Source organism: Macrotis lagotis, chromosome 6 (genome assembly GCF_037893015.1).
Source record: "Macrotis lagotis isolate mMagLag1 chromosome 6, bilby.v1.9.chrom.fasta, whole genome shotgun sequence".
In the NCBI taxonomy this organism is placed as follows: domain Eukaryota; kingdom Metazoa; phylum Chordata; class Mammalia; order Peramelemorphia; family Peramelidae; genus Macrotis; species Macrotis lagotis.
In genome coordinates, this window is record NC_133663.1 from 115,822,842 (window position 1) to 115,841,389 (window position 18,548).

Genomic DNA, 18,548 nt, shown 5'->3' on the forward strand with positions numbered 1-18,548 from the left:
TGAAATTGTTCAAAGGACATCCTAAGATACAGGTCAAAGCATTTGAGAACTTTTATTATTGATAAGCAGCTTGGTGTGTTGGATGAATGCTGAGCCTGGAGCCTGCAAAACCTGATTTCTATTGTACCTCTGACATATACTTAGCTACTCTACCCTACCTAAATTTTTCTCCTTATACAGTCTCGATCTCCCTATCTCCCACCCAAAATTTTCACTATGACTTTTTATGATTCTCTCCCATCACTATAACAATTCATGAGTGACTAGTTAGGAGAAAAATGTTTTCTTCCTTTCTTCTCTCATTCCCATCACCCTCTATCCAAACTATCTGTGTCTCAATTCAAATGTGTCTATCCTTTCCACTGCCTTCTGGAATTCTCATTCCACCACAAATTTCCTTTCCATTTAGACCTTTTTTCTCACAGTTTGCTGTTTATTAACTTTCACAGAGACTTGGCTCCTATAGAATGATACTGTATCACCATCTATACCCTCCAACTTCAACTCTACTTCTTACACCGCAATCACACTGATTCTCTAGGGAAAATAAGAATATTCCTGAGCAAATATTCCTCTACCCCATTGTCACTACCAGACTCTCCCTTTATGTTCTTCACTCAGTAATCTTTTCTCTTTTGAAATGCATGAAAGCAAAATTTTCTAACTAATTTATATAGTGGCAGTTGTAGTATACTGACTTCCAGATAATTATCCTATTTTAAAAAAAAATTAGATCATTATCTGGTTTACCATTTTCTTTTCATTCTGTCCAATTCCTACCCCAATACCAAGGGACTTTAATTCATGTACACGTTCTCTCAAACTCCTTAACTTCCCATTTCCATAACCTCCTTAAGTCCTGTGGTCCTCTATTTCATCCATAAAACTATTCACTTCTCTAATAAGCTTTGGCATTCCTCTATCTTGCCATTATTTCTTGGGTCACTATCCTGATCTTACTAAACTCTTTTCTGTCCAACTGTATCCAACAGTTAGCTTCAACTAACACTATCTCTATTCTTCACCCCATTGTACCATTGTTAATCTTTTGAAGTTAAACTTCAAACCCGAAGACCTTAGACAAGGATGGTCCTTTGCTCCTTATACAGTAGCCATCTAACTAAGTTGAAGAAAATTATATCATCCTACTGTCTGAATACTAGTACAAATTCATGTCATCCAATCATGATGCAGAAAGGCAATCCTTTTTTTCTTCTCTAATTGATTCCCTAGATCACTTCCCTCAGAAGATATTCCAAAACTTCTCTTCCTTTCTCAAGCCTTCCATATCTACTACTTTCCCCTCTACTTTCTCAACTGAAAAATTGTCTCTTCCTTTATTAAAAAGAAAATAAAGTGCATTAAATGTGAACTCCTTCTCTTCTCTTTAGTTCAAAACATCTCCCCGTCTTCCCTCCCTTGGACCCTCTCTCCTCACCCCTCTCTCTTTCTCTACCTCTCTCTCTTCCCCCTTTTTCCTTAACCGCTTAAAGGAGTGTTCTTTCTTTTTGTTTTTTAAAGGCAACTCTTCTACATGTGCACTTTTTCTTGATCCAGCAGGATAGAATCTCAATTCTACCCTCTCCCATTTTCTACCTTTCTTTACTTTACATATGTATTAGTGTATTTTCCCCCTGGAATAGAAAACTCCAGAACAGTAATAATCAATTAGCAATCTAAGTTTTGACCTGACCCCAAAAGAAAAATATCAAAGAGAAACTCTGTAATATTTATTGGGCTCTAGGAGTATTGTCAATGAGACAATACAATTTTATCAAAAAAATCTCTTACAAATATTGAACAGTCGGTTTAATAATGTTGCCTCATTCATTTTTCAAAGTTATTGTAAACTTGGCTTCTGCTGTTTGTCCTATTTAGCCTTAAGCTAAACGGTAAATGAAGTGTCCATATGACAGCCTACTCTGCAGAATTGGCACCTGATAATTTATTCAACAGTTCTATCAGTAGAACAAACGGGTTTTTCATGCATCATTTTAATAGTGAGGATAAGGCTAAAGTCATTGCCTCACAATTCTTATATAAGACTATTCACTCCACATTTAAGATTGTAAATAGATGAAATCATTTTTATGTTTCAACTTTGGAAACATGAACTTTATATTTGCTGGGAGTTTGACAAGCTTCCTGGAGTTTAATAATAAAAAGGACACTATTGGGTATTTTTTTGTTTTAACAGTCACAACAATAATAATATTAATCAAACTTTTACATGGCTGTTTTAGATTAACAAAACACTTTCCTTACAAAAACTTCTGGATATATACAAAGTAAGCATTATTATACTCATTTTACAGAGGATAAAAGTACAGAGACACTCTATATCTCAGAGACTGAGGCATCTAAGAGCACACAGAGTATGTATTTCACATACAAACTTGACCCAAGTCTCAATTCCTAAATGCAGTTATTTGATAGGCAAGTTTTAGGATAAGAAGGGTGCCTATCTAAAATATTTAATGGAATAAAAAGGAATTCAAAGCATTCTCTGAAGGACTGGTATTGAAGTTAACTGTTTTGTCACTGATTTGAAAATATACCCTGAAATCTTTGAATTATTTTGCATATTATCCTATCAGTTAAAAATCATCCTTTTACATCTAATAGGAATCTTTTCAATGGCTCTCTGGGCATAGCTGTCACTTGTCTGGAAATCGAAGTCACTGATTAGGAATTTACTTACATTATTATGTTTCTGAAATTTATAAGAGGATACCACCTCCTCACTCAAATTAATTATGATGAAAAAGGGAATGGGCTTTAATTTTAATATATTTGCCTTTATCTTGCTCTCTGGGCAATAGTGATCCCGATTGGGAAGACACTTAGAACCATTCTTTCCTACATGGGCAGGTGATGAATACTTTTGGAATAACCAATGTTTTAAATGAGTAAGAAAAACTATCTAAAGGTTTATATCATAGAAGAAAAAAGGAATTTAAAGACATTTTTAAAATGTCAGATACAAACATAATAAAAACTCTTGTTATACAGAAGTATTGGTGTCCATGTGTTACTGGAATATTAAAAATTTTATCATTTCCCTAATATATCATAGGAAAGATCCTAAAAACTCTATATGTATTATCTTTCTTCTTTACTTAATAGCTATGCTGTATTTGCCAACCCAGACTCAGTTTCAGAATAATATATTACTGGATGGTTTTCTACTAGTTTGCAATAATAATAACAGTCAAGACAATTTTCTTTATCCCTTTCCTATGAGATTAATATAATACAGAGGCAAAAGAGCTGTCAAAATAATTCTTATTTAATTGCAATACTTATGTTTTGATCTGAATGAATTTTTTAAAAATGTCTCAAGTTTTTACAAGCCTCCCATGACCATCTAAAATTATTAACAAAACCTCAGTGTTTGGCTATCTTCTGTCTTAAATAACTCACCCCAATTTAGTTCAATATTTATAAGGATAGAAGATATTTGCTCATGTGGGGGGGTGGAGAGTGGTTCTTTTGAATTTTTTTACTATGACATACCAGACATTCATTAACGTTCAATCCTCACCTTTTAAATTAGTGATTACAAAAGGCTTCAGAATTGGAGATACAGAAAAGCTATTAAAATATATATTGAAAGAATACTAACCAGGAATCTTCAGTACCTTGAGGGTCAAATTTACCTTTTCCTGTTAAGCTTGAACAGGTAGTTTAAACTCTCAGGTTTAAATTTTGCAGATGAAATTTTAAACTTAAGTAACATATTATTCTAAGCCTTTTGGGATAACAAGTATATACAATATAAAGGCAATATAGAGTAGTGAAGAGAAAGCTGCGTTAAGATCCCAGGTAGATAATGAATACTGTGCTTCCAAGGGTTTTCTAAAGATTCTGACTGATATCACATATCCATCTCCTATGTTTTGCTCTGTTGTGGGTGATGGTTGACTCATATTAGTATCAATTAATGTCCCAAAATTATGTCACCAAATAAAAAGCATCTTCTAGTGTCCTTATCTTACTAATTTATATAAGTAGTTTGTTTAAACCTGTTTAACAAGAAATTAAAGCAATAAAATCCTCAGATCATAACTGTATGAAAGAAAGGAAGGAGTAAAAGAGCAATGCAGGGAAAGAGATGAATATGAGTGAAGCTTGCTGCTTAGAAATAAAATTATATGGAAGGGATACACACTATTACACAATTTGATTTTTATAATGATACACACAATTCAAATCACACTATCTACAGCATAAAATTTTCTTTTGGTAAAAGGCTAGTATAACACTATTAATCTAAAAGGTGAACACTTCAGACATTTGCTATATGAAAGGATTTTTTACTGTATATTTATGAATCAGAATTATGCTTAGCATGTAGTTTTTCTTAGATCTAAGGATCTAAGAAAGCAATTTTCTATTTCTTAGATCCTCAGATCTAATTCATTTCTAAAGCTCCAAAAGACCATAGATTTATTTTTATTTTACTACTGCCTAAAACTCATACATTTATTAAGGTGGTGGGTTTAGGGGAGATTTTACCTTTTGAACAATGAATGGAAAAATACTTTACATATAAAGAAGGTTCACATGGATATTTTCTGACTTCACTGACATAAAAATAAGGATTGGTTTTATAGGCAGTGTTTTATATGAGATGCTCGGAATAAAAGAAATATTCACTTCACTAAAACCTCAAATTCCCCAAACTAATAGTGCCAAGGAAGAACCAAAGAAAATAGGTAGACACTGAGCCTCATCCAGAAGCCTAAAGGAAGACAGCTCTGCCAAACTACTGAAGTATGGGATCTATTGAGAATACTCTGCTCTAATTCAAACCTAGAGACTCTTTAGCAGTGTTCCAAATGACCTAAATACATCCCAAGTATAAAGATGTAGTAGCAGTCCTCAAAATAGCTGAAGAAAAGTATTAAAGAATTATTTTTATAAATCAAAATCAGCTTCTTTTATTGTGAAAGGCAGAGAAAAGTATCTGTCAATGTATTAGTGAGATATCTAGTGTTCTTTATATAACACAACCCTACCTGGAAACAGAGGTATGAATTGGATAACCTCATAAGAACTCTTTCTTTTCTGTATTCTACCAGAAAGATGCTAATTAGTTTGTTCTACCAATATTTTCCAAGTGAATTTCAAGGACATTGTCAAGTATAATCAAATGTTATACTTTATTGCATAGTGGGTGATCACAAAGAATATGAATTCTAAGCTAGGGACATAAAAAAGTCAAGAAAATTTGAATCACAGAAAGCAGAAATATAACCATACAAATTTGAAATTCTTATGCTATGACTAGTTAGGAGACTTCTTTTTCTTTATTCAAATTATGTAAAATAGTGAAAGGGAGGGAGGAAGGAAGGAAGGAAGGAAGGAAATAGTCACTAATTCTTAAGGGGAAATATAAATTCTGAGCTGTGATTCTAGAGTTTATTGAATGCAAAACTTATCAGATTAACTTAGTGCTGACCGCTTTTGTGATTTTGTTTTCTATAGTTATTTCTTTTAAGTTAAATATTTGACCTTACTCAAGAAGACAAAAAAGAAAGAAAAAGAAAGCCAGTTTTCACAATCAGAATTATTATAAATTTTGCTTTTGGTGGGGGAAATTTGAATGTGATGAAATGCTAAAATGTATAATAGAGTTTTGTTCTCTTTTATGCTAGACATGAAACCTGGTTTCGAATATAGATATCTTCTAAACAAATTGTGACAGATTCTTTTGAATAGATGACAGTTTGGGAATATTTAAAAGTTTCAATTCAATATTGAGCATTTATAGTGAGCATAAATTTTTATCTGTCTGTGTATCATTTTGCTTATACTTTCATTGAGACACTCGGGCATTCATTTATCCAAAGGCCATTCAGCAGATTCTCAAAATATGTGCAGTAAATCTGAAAATCTGTAAAAAAATTTCGAGAATAGTCTTTGACCAGATAAAATATATATTTCCCTAAGTACATATACTAAAATGCTTGTATTTTTTGTGAAAAAGTATGCATTTTAGGCTCTCACTGAAAATGTTTTCTTATTTTAAAAATAATTCTAACTAGGTTTACACTTCCTATCCTACAGAATATTAGAAGAAACAATTTCAAAATGATCCTTACCTCCGAACCTAGACATATTTTTACTTCACCGCAATGCTTCTTGCCAACTCCAGACCCCTTACTGTACCCCATAACTTGTAGATTTGATTCATGTACAAGATCTGATATAAAATTTTTAAGTACATTCAGTGACATTAACTTTAGAACTGATTTCTTTGTGTTTCATCTTTTCTTAATGAGTGAATTATTTGAAATTTTAATTTTAATTCAAACATAATACTTTTCATTCATGTGTTCAGGTATGAAGAAATAACCTTATGCCAGAACACAAGAGAAGAAAATCAATAAAATCACTGCCTACTTTTTAGAGGGACTATGATTACATATTTGCCCCCATATTTAAGCTAAAAATGCTTTTATGTCATTTTAATTTTGATGAAGTGATAAAGGGGATTTAATGGTCAAATATGTAATATCTCTCCTTATATTTGATTGCTATGACTAACTAAGCTTTTTGAATGACAAGAAGAATGTTTGCTGTAAGCACATGGATACACAGAAATCATTAAATGATGTTAAGGTACACATCTATAAAGTACAAGTTGTCTGTCACACTCTGTGGTTTTCTTTTGGAAGCTTTAAGGTGTCTCATGAAGGTTTGGCTTTTCATCCAAATGAATCAAAGCATATTTAGTATTGAAATTTATGTATATACTTTTTGTTCAATTCTAAAAAAAAGTCATAGAAATGTCCCTTATTTTACTCTAATGTTCTTCATTCCCAAAATTAGTAATTTTCTTAATGACATTGCTCTCTATAAGAAAGTATCAGAAGGAAGGTAGAAAAAAATGATTCACTTATCTGGATAATTTAGGATTAAAAAAACCAAATAATGCATTTCTTCTGAAATATCTGATATGAATAAAAATGGAATTGGATGTTAAAGAGGAGTCATTATTCAAATAATTAATCTTAATTATCCATTTCACTTTACACGTAGAGACATAAATGCTACATTCTGATTGAATTCAACAGTTAACATCTGTTTAATGGATTCTGGTTGACTTAATTTCTAGTTTAACTTTTTTCCCTATAGTTCTCCTGGTCAAAAAATAAGGAGGGGACATTCCATCAAATTTGCCAGAATACATATACCATGTTTGGTATATACCAAACATATATACTATAAATCTGTATGTTATGGACATAAAGGAGTATAATGAATATTGTAATAAATAACATTTCCTCTCTTCCCTATAGGTTGAAAGACTTTGTGTGGAAATACAACATATTTTACTTGAGGTGGGATCTTGAAATAAAAGTATTTGAAATCTAATGCATTCATTGAAGTACCCCTATATAAAAATCACGTATGCTACTTATGTTGGTTGGAATGAAAGTGATGATGTTTGTTCTTCATTCTTGAAGAAAATCATGATATCAGGGAGGTGATGCCATGACATTAAGTGATTGGATTTGAGTGAGGGGGTGTTATGCTAAGTCAAGAGCCTCATTTTTTTTCCTCCGGAGCCATCTTGATCCAGTAGCCAGATATGAATCAGGATGACTGAGATGGCCCTGGAGGGGGACAATCATGGTTAAGTGACTTGCCCAAGGTCACACTGCTAGCAAGAATCGAGTTTCTGAGGACACATTTGAACTCAGATCCTCTTAACTCCAAAGCTGGTGTACTATCCACTGCATCACCTAGCTCCCTCTAGGGTTGGGGTAGAGGTAGGACAAAGAGGAGAAGCCTTGATAAGGGTATTTCTAACTTAGAAGTCAGTACAAGTTTAGTATTACAAAATAGAAATTAAAGGTTTTGTGGAAAAAGAATGAAGAATTATGTGGTCAAACTAGCCTGCAAGGTTAAAGAACCATTACTTAATGGGCTTGGTGACAGAGATGCTATGAACCAAATCTTTTTGCAAGAAAGGATTAACTTCTCCAAAAGGGACCCTGTCATAAGATCAAATGTAATATGAGACAGCTTTGCCAGTACTCTGAATTTTAATCATAATTAAAGCACTGCCACAGAAATATTCCTTTTTATTACTTCAATTACATTATGATTTAATTCCCTTGACATCATTTTACTAAAGTGCTAATAGATTAGGGTTATTAACATGTGGGGGTTCATATATGTGTCTAAATAATTTTAAGATGGTAGAAATTGTAGGTGGACCAAAATTGCATTAATAATTTATTTGTGGAATTCTAGCCAATAATTTAATTTTTCTTATGTGAATTTGTAGGTCTTCTTAATATACAACCCCATTTTTTGCACCTGTGAAATTATAAATACATTTTAATGGTAATGTCAAGAAGTGACCTTCCTAACTCATAGTGATTGTGAGTCTCTCTTAAGAAATTCTATTTGTCTCCTATTTCTAAGTAATGATTGAAATCATCAAGCTATTTGGATTTTTTCATTGAAGAGTATAAATGCTATTATTTCTCTTTGTTTTTTTTTCTACTGAAATAACAATAGATACAAATCTGCTAAGTTTGTAGACTTTCCTTCTATTTTCCTGGAGATGAATAAATCACATTTGCAGGTTGCACCTATGATATGCAATTTTAATGAGTAAACCCATAAAAATATACATTACTGCTGTTTTACACTAGGAGGCATGTTTTTCCAACATATTGAACTACCTCAAAGTTAAAAGCATAGTATTTAAATCCTTTAAACATACTGTGTTTCCCAATGGAAAACACTCAAAGCAAATGCTCCATGAATCAGAATTTATTTGAAACTAATTAAATATATACCAAAACTAGCAAGAAAACATTCCTGTTTGACAGATACCATTATTATTTTTAAAAAATTAAGTTAAAATATATCTCACCCATCTCTTTTGGTTTAAAGCAATAAAATAGTTTTTGTTTAAATTAGTTTTTATAATAAATTAATTTAAATGAACCAAAAAAGCATGTTTGGAAGTGTGTATCTAAATACATGCATTTACTAAGCCTCTTATGAATCATTTGTTTTACTAGTCTTTGATACACTGATATTCTGGAGTTTACACCTGATAGCAATGAGTATTAAAAGTAAGATAAAAGAAAATAAGTGATAACTATTTGAAAATTTTGCTTGTAATAAGGGATATAGGTGTGAGTGTTTCCACAAATTTTTATGGATATTCCTTTTTTAATATACACTATATCAGATACCTTTAAAATTCAAAATAAAATTATGTTAATCTGTTTAAACTCTACCATAATTTCCTACTTTCCCTTTCAAGTTTCATGGTATATTGATGTAATAATACTCTTCAAGGTCTCAAAGCAAACATGCGTGTTTAAAAAGTAAAGTGTTCTAAAAATGTTCAATTCAATTCTTTTCAACAAACATTTATTAACTCTCTGCTCTATGACAGACACAATGTTGTTCTTTCCTTTCTGGTAATTAATGGTCTATGTGGATTTGAGGGACTAGGGAAAGGGCCCTTTAATGCGGTTTTTGATATATAACAAACTCATTAAAGAACTCTTGCCAGAAATGAAATAAATTAACTTGAGGAAAAATATCAATTATCTGTTTCCACTTGTCATCTTTGGATTTTTTTTCCAAAATCTCCAATAACTATAGGATTGGATGTATTTGTAGTTGTCTTTCACATAGACAATACTTTGGGGAGCTACAGATTCGGTAATCTAAGCTCTACTATGATATGATCACCCATGAGGGTCCAGGACAATCCCAGGGGGAGAATGAACACAACAGGTACCAATATGAAACCTCTTGACAATCTCCTTTGAATGTACATAATTAGAGAAACTACTGCCTTTAAAATGACAAAGCAGTATGTAAGAAAAACTATTTATTGCAATACTGTGCAAACAACAGTCTAACTCCTTTAGTATGTGTAGTAATTATTTTTTTCCCTATAAGTTAAAACTGATGAAATAGCTCAAGGGTCTGAGGATAGGAGTACAAGAGATCTCTAAATTAATCTTGGACTTGTCTGATGTTGAGATTTTAACGTACTTACTTTTCTCTTTTGTCTTCAGGTTTACCTTTCTCTCACACCCCCCCCCCCCAAGAGGAACAATGTTAACTAGGAAAAACATTTTTTAAAAATTTTTTTCTCTTTTACTTCAGTCTTCCTGAGCTAGCTTAATTAGTGGCAGGGATTTTTCTCCCCCAGTAAAACTTTTCATTTAGCATGTAATTCTAACTCACAAATCTCTCTCCTAGATTAAGACCAATGAAGAGACTTAAATTTAAAAATTGTATCAATGGTTTCCTTACAAGTTGTTAATTAGCTCATATTTTTAACATCAAATAATTTGTTATTTTTATTTGTGATCTTCAATACCCAAATTCAACAATCAATTAATATAATGACCAAATTGTGGTTGAGAATAGTTATTAACATTAGCAATAATAATTACTATGCTAGTGAGAAATAACTATCACAAAATTGTTCCTGTATATAAAAATAATCATAAAATACATTCATTCAATGATCCTTTTTAATGAAAGAATATTTATTGAATGGCTATTATATTCTAGATACTATATATTACTTGAGGATGCAAAGAAATAGATCCCATGTCCCTTATTCTTGAGAAGAGTACAATCAAGAAGAGGATAAAATAGACATGACTGCCTATAATATAAATTAAAATGTGATAAATTCATAGAAGAGGCTAAGCTAAAGATCCAAAAAGAACCAAAGATGAATTCTTCTTTCTGGCTAGGGAGATCGGAAAAAATCTCCTGGGGAAGATGCACTCAAGCTGAACTTCAAGAAGTATTTCAAAAGGCAAAGTGGGAGTAGTGAGAGAGAGAGAGTTCACCTGGGATATGGAAGATGCTGTGAGCAAGGGCAGGGAAGTCTGAAGCACAACCTGAATTTAAGAGATCAGGAGCAGCCATCCAATTCAGAGAATTAAAGAGAATATGCATCCTAAAAGCAATGATGTGAGGCAATTCAACAAGCAATTATTAAAATTCAAGTGTAAAACACAGGAAATACAAAAAGTGAACAAGAGCTCTTGGTTTCAAAGATTTTACAGTCTCTATATCAAAGCCTGGTGGTGTCTTTCTCAGAGAATGCCAGTTCTATAATACCTACTGGCTTTGGACATTTCTAACTGGATTTCCCAATGGTATCTCTAATTCAATATGTTCAAAAATGGAACTCATTAGCTTTCTCCTAAAACCTATTCCAGGTCCTAATTTCTTTATTCATATTAAGACTCCTTCATCATTTTCATTAATCAGGCTTACAATCTCAGAGTCAACTTCATCCAACTTTGCTCCTCATTATCACCCAATCAATTACAAATTTATCAAATTTGCCTCCACAATACCATTCCTTTCCCCTTTTCTATACCACTCATGTTTAAGGACTTTCACCTTAGTGTACTGTAACAGGTTTCTAATTGGTTTCCCTCCATCATATATTTTCCCCCTATAATCTAGTCTTCAAAATAGTTACAGTGATACTCCTAAAGCATAAGTCTAATTATAAAACTCAGTTCAATAAACTCCAGGGATCCCTTATATTCTACAATTAAAATTAAATCCCTTCTTTTGTAGAAAAAGCCCTTTATCACCTTGCTTTGATTTACCTTTCCATCCTTACTTTCCATTACTCTCATTCCCAGAATCTTTGCTCCAAATTAACTTTTTTTATCTTTCCTCATACATATCTTTCTCATATCTCTGCACTTTTATACACTTCCACATGCTCAAATATGTAGATTTCTTCCTCACCTTTGCTTCTCAGAATCTCCAGTTCCTTCAAAACTTTGCCGAAATATCACCCACAGAATGAAGGCATTCTTGATTACCCAAATTTCTAAAGATTCTGCATTCATAGTACTTCTAACAGGTGAATATTTTGGCCTCCAATTCTCCAGCCATAGAATAAACTCCAACAGGGAGAAGATGATTTAAATTCAGTCTTTATAATCCAGCTCCTAGAAATAATCCTCCAAATTAGTCATATGTGAATAGTGACTGGATCTGAGATTTCATTGGTATAGGGCACTCTCAGAGAAGGAAATTCTATGACCTTCTCCGAAATTTTGTAGAAATAATTTATCATTGGGGCATCTAGGTGGCACAGTGGATGGAGCACTGGCCCTGGAGTCAGGAGTACCTGAGTTCAAATCCTACTTCAGACACTTAATAATTATTTAGCTGTGTGGCCTTGCGCAAGCCACTTAAACCCCATTTGCCTTGCAAAAACCTAAAAAAATACTTTATCATGAGGTTAAGTAATTGGCCCAGGATTACAGTCAGTAAATGTTAGAAGCTGGGCTTGAACCCAGATTGTATTAAATTGAGATCAATACTTGAGTTCTAGTTTAAGCCATGTAACATGGAAGATGCTTAATAAATACAAGTTGGTTGATTGCATGACTCTACAATAGAATTTTTGGATTATAATGCTGGACTCCTCCTAGCCACAATATGATCAAGGCCTCACTGGCAAGGCCCAGAAACCTATTCACAAGACAATATCAACTGGAGCCAGATTCTAAATGACTTTGAATACTAGGCTTAGGAGTTTGGGTTTCATTCTATAAGGAAATAATGAATATTGTTCAGTAGGGGAGTAACATGATCATTAGAAGGTCCTGTGGCATTAATGTTTAGTTCAGGCTGAAATTAGGAAGAAATTAAAGGCAGAGAGTCCAGGAAGGACCTAAGGCTAGAGTCAATGAAAACATAACACAATCTTTAGTTATGATATAATCCTGTAAATTCTACATATATTAGGGTTGGAGTGAAATTAATGGAAAAGACTTGACAACTGAATACATATGGGTGAGAGAGGGACAAAGACAATTGTCCCCATATGACTTAAGTTTTGATCTTGGGTAATTGGTAGACTAGTAGAGTCAAATGTATAAATAATAAAAAAAATAAGAATATGTTTAGAAAAAAATTTTGCTAGATTTTTTATGTGTTCATTTGTAGTTATAATGGAATATATAGTTATGCAATAGGTGGTAAGAAGTCAGTTTTAAATGCCACTGAAATTCGGGAGAGGTGTGGACTAGAGTCAGAAATATGAGATAAAATTGCTCATTGGCTAAGGTGATAAATGAAACTATGAGAATAGATGAAATCACAAAGGAAGAGAACTATAAAGAGAGAAAAGAAGAACTCTAAGGACAGATCTTTATTAGACTTATTTAAGCAGTGAGAGAAAGAAACGGAGCTGGCATTAGAATCATGGGATGAAAGCCCAGAATGTGGAAAATGAGATACAAAGGCTCATTGAAGAAAATAATTTATTAAAAATTAGAAATTGGGATAGTAAAAGTTAATGATGCCTCCATTAACAAAATAAAAAAGAATGAAAAAAATTAAAAAAGAAAATTTAAAATATTTCATTAGTAAAAACAAGACCTGTAAAATAGATTGAGGAGAGATAATTTAAGAATGTACAACCTAAGTCATGATTCAAAAAGAGTATAGATATATGATTTTAAGAAATTATCAAGGAAAAGTACCTTATAGAAATTGAAAGTATCCTTCAATTACCTACTGAAAGAGATCACAAAATTTTAACCCTTAAGAGATATTATAGCCAAATTACAGAGTTCCCAGATCAAAAAAGAAAACACAATCATCAGCCAGAAAGAAACACTTCAAATTTCATGAAGTCAGAGTTGGCATAATACAAGATTTAGACACTTCTACCTTAAAGGAGCAAAGCTTGGAATGATTTTATGGAAGGTAAAGGAGCTAGGATTTCAACTAAAATAATATATCTAGCAAAACTAAACATAATCCTTCAGAAAAAAAATAGATAATTAATGAATTAGAAGACTTTAAGGCATTCCTGATAAAACCAGAGTTGAATGGAAAATTTGGCATTTAAACATAAGATTCAAGAGAAGTACAAAAAGGTATACATGAAAGAGTAATTGTAAGAGACTCAATAAAGTTAAATTGTTTATATTTCTATTTGGGAAGGTGGTACATATAACTGTAAGAAGTTAGCAGTCATGATCTCAAAACAAAACCAAACCAAAAATAGGTCTAATTTAAAAACAATCAGGAAAATTATATAATGCTAAAAAGTACCATAGATAATGAAGTAGAAGGCAAAATTTTACAGCATTTTTCTAATAAAGACCTCATTTCTCAAATATATAGCGAACTAAGTCAAATTTATAATCATAAGAGCCATTCCTCATTTGATAAATGATAAAAAATATTATCAGACAATTTTTAGAAAAAGAAATCAAAGTTATGTATAGTCATAAAAATGTTTTAAATCACTTTTAAATAGAGAAATGTAAATTAAAACAGCTCTGAAATACCATCTCATACCTATCAGAAATAACAAATGCTGAAGGGGAAAAAAAGGTATAGCAATGCATTTTTGAGACAGTTATGAACTGTTCTGATCATTCTAGAGAATATTGCCAAACTATGTCCAAGGGCAATCAAACTGTGCCTACTCTTTGACCCAGTAATAAGATGACTAGTACAATAAAGAGATCAAAATAAGAGAGACAAAAGGTCCTATATTTATTATAGCTCTTAGAATTAGAAATCAAGGACTTGTAATCAGTAGGGGAATGGCTGGACAAGTTGTGGCATGTGATTGTGATGAATTATCATTGTGCTAAAAGTAATGACCAGAGAGGTAGTTTTAGGGGGAAAAACATAGCAAGACTATTGTAATGATGAATAAGTGAAAGATTTAACTATTCTGATTTTAAAAAAATGATCCAAATAATTCCAAAGGACTTGGGAAGGAAAAAATGCTATCCATTCCAGAGGAACTCAGTGGAAATAGAAATTTAATTTTCTCATTTTCCTTATTTTTATTGAATTTTTCAATATAACTAATATGAAAATATATTTTGCATGATTTCCACATGTATAGCTGATACCATATTGCTTTCCTTCTCAGTGGGTGGAGGATAGGCAGGTGGGAGGGAGATAATTTGGAACTTATAATTATAAAAAGAAAAGAATGTTTAAAAGAACTAATCATTGATACAAATAAAAAAGAAAATTAACTAGAAGCAGAGAGAGGAAAGAAGGAAGGAAGGAAGGAAGGAAGGAAGGAAGGAAGGAGGAAGGGCAGTAGGGAGAAAAGGAGGGAGGTGACAGTAAACCCCTATTTAAAACAAAAAATTTCCAAGTATCATATTGATTCAATTACTGTTATTTAACCATTATACAAGGTCCCCGATTAAGTTATTAAAATTCTAAAAAATAACATCTTACAGAATGTTCCTTTATTTCATGAAAGCAAACTCAATGAATGAAATACTTCTATCGCCAGGTAAATTTTTGCATTAATTAACAAATAAATAAAATTGTGTTGACTTTTGAAGTTATCTGGAGGAAAAAAATGAATTATGCACATCTAATTCAATCTACTATGATGATTCACATAGGAAATTAGTATTTTATGCCCTATTAGCCATTGTTATAGCTTGCATATATCACAGATTTACCAAGAATTTAGAATTTAATGTTTTCAAAGGCACATATGCTTATTATTCTATAAATCAAAATCCTCCATAAAACAGTTAAATGATCTTTGAGAATCTCAAACTCAAGCTCTGCCTTTTTACAAAATTCATATAACAATAAGCTCTTTCTTGATGGAATGAACAGACAAATCCTTCCATTCTTTTTGGTAGTGGAAAATATGTCTTAACTCTTAAAAAGTCTCGGGCATATTAAAGGAATGCATGGGTATAATTTTACTAATGTATTTTTCATCACTCAAATATTTTTCAATTAGTCCAGATGACTTATAAAGCAGATGACTGACAGTCCATTGATGGATATAGAAATGTAGTTGTCTTCATTCTTCTAAGTAATATAATCTAAGGAACAGTACTGATTTCTGATTGCATATTTTACATCTCCAATATTATTAGTTAACATAATAATTGTTCTCATGCTCCCGAAAGTTCCTGTTTAAATACACTTTACCTTGATATTCTGATGTTCCCAGTCTTGAAATTTTTTGACAATTCTGGTGTCAGAAAAATGGTAACATAGAGAGCCTTGGGCTTAAATTCTATGACTGCCCTAATAGAATTATGTGCATTACATCATCAGAGAAGGCGGTTATTATTGTAAAGATGAATAATTATCTATATGTATGTTTGTATCTATAGCTATCTTTCTATATATGAAGAGAGACAGGTAAAGCAACAAATAAGTCAAATAATGAAATACAAGGCATGGAAAGCAAAAATCTTTAGGTTCCTAGACATTTATGTGGATAACTATTTTCACTTATATCATAGTCTCCATTGAAGAGTAAAATAGCTGGTTTTTGACTCTTATTTGGACAACCAAAGAAGGTCACGTCACCTATGCACTTATGGATATGGTATAGGAAAATCAATTCCTTATCAAATGTTTTCTTTTCTTAATTTTCTTACCAAAACCAGATACATTTTTAGCAGACCTTCAGATTTGAGCAATCAACATTGAAATCTAAAATTCCAGACTGACCAGGCTTAGATTGTTGCAAAATATACCCTAGTATTAGATGAAACATTCACCCTCAAGTTCTATAATTTTAATCATTTAGCACTCAGATGGTGGGAAAAAACAACAGAATACCATAATTGAGTTTTTAAAGGTCAACTCACCAGAATTGGGGTCAGAATTGCCATCAGCTTCAGTCCTCTTGTCCGGTGACGCCTGGTCATAGAATTCGTCCTGTGGCTGAACCAGAGGAAGAGGGTGTGAGATCAGGGTTCCACTACCCACAGGCTCATGGTCTCCTAGACCACTGTCACTGCAGCTTTCTTGGGAACCATCAGGGAGGTGAAACGTAACACGGCGCTGAGACTACAAAGAAGAGCACAGGACATACTGATTAATGCTCTTCCTACTTCAATAACATTGCATAGATTTTGTTGGCTTTTAAAAAAGTTTAACTGCATCCTAAGATTTTGAAAATCTTGGTTTTGAAATTGAAAGAAATTACAAACTTCTCTTTTGAAATAGAAATTAGAAGCAACATTGTTTTTCATATGTTAACTTTAATAGAATAAAATTTTAACTGTGCTATTATGCATTATATAAGCAAGGCAAGGTATCAGAAAAAAATTCCCAATTAACTCCATTTTAAGATCATGGAATATTACTTTAAGACTTTGGAAAATGTGATAAGAAAAGTAAAGAAACAATCCAGAATGGCAGCACTGGGGATTTTTAAGATAATATCAATTTTAATTTTCTTGCATCAGTGATAACATAATGTGATTGAATTATGCTCCTAAGGTAGTCATTATGATGTAGAGATTTTCAATGCTAGACAAGGGACAGTATATATATATATATATATATATATATATATATATATATATATGCATATATATGTGTATATATATACATACACTTATATATGTATTCAGATCATAATATAAAATTTTCATTCATTTTATAAAAAAAATTTTATTTATTTTTAACATCATTGAAATGCTGTATTCATTATAGTATCATGGCAAGAAACAACAGACAGAACTTGGTTCAAGGGTTCAAGCCCAGCAATTGATATAATGGCTGGGTTATGCTGGATGACTTCTCCATGCTCAAGGTAATTCAGTGATATAGAGAGAAAATGCCTACTTGCTTTGTTGATGGACTTCCTTTACCTGAGTTTCCAATTACAAAATCACAAAAATAATTAAATATTTTATTGTTGATTTAGATGAATTTCTTGTTATATCACCATTACAACTAGTACTTACTGGACAAATATACTGCAGAAATATATATCTTACAGACATTTTGCATGGATTTCAGTTAAGTTTAAGTTTACTTTCCTTCTAGATTAACACCATGGTAATACTGCCAGATGTGATCACATAAACAGTCAACTTAGTCTTTAGAGAAATATATCTACAATTCTCACTCTAGATAACAGTCAAATGGACTTTTTTTATGTGACCACCTTCTTGACAGAAATATGAACTAGTTTCAAAAAAAAAGAAAGTAATTCTACTTATACTTCATCCTATTCTTAAATTTCTTTGAAGACATTTTATAGATTGTGTGGGGCTTTGTTTTTACTTTTTAAAGAAAAATAATGTACAAGCCAATATTCTAAAGTCTTTAAATGCTCATATTCTAGAATTCTTTTTTTTCCTAAATTGGAAATAGAATAGTCTTTCTCATGGGGCAATAGTTCAAATTCAATTCAAAGTAGCAATAAGTGAAAGCTGGTGCCATTTGATTACTGTTCAGTGACCCATGTGAAATGAGATGATAGTCTCAGTTCATTTCCTAATGAACTGGTGTCCACATCACACGTACTACAATCATAAATGGCACTAATTGGGCACTGTTCCTATTGATTTATATATGGAAATTAAATTCATTCTTCCAGGGAGTTTTCATTTGGGACAAATTTGTAAAAGTAGAATTAGAAAGTTAATATTGTCAAGAACTTTATTTGTACAAGAAGGTATCTGCCTCTCTCAGCTCTCATAAGCTAGAGCTCAAAATTAATTCATATAAAAGAAATGTCTTTT

The 18,548-nt window shown here is 32.0% G+C and overlaps 1 protein-coding gene across 5 annotated transcripts in view; it reads right to left on the reverse strand.

The window, feature by feature from the left end:
- The window catches only part of PCDH9 (protocadherin 9), a 1,046,490-nt gene that overhangs the window by 352,286 nt on the left and 675,656 nt on the right, over positions 1 to 18,548 (reverse strand). For 4 of the 5 annotated variants that reach the window (XM_074191791.1, XM_074191790.1, XM_074191788.1 and 1 more), the window contains one exon: positions 16,659 to 16,860. In XM_074191791.1, coding sequence (XP_074047892.1) covers positions 16,659 to 16,860 — 202 coding nt within the window. The remainder of the gene's footprint in view (positions 1 to 16,658; positions 16,861 to 18,548) is intronic. The other variant, XM_074191792.1, reaches the window with a different exon arrangement.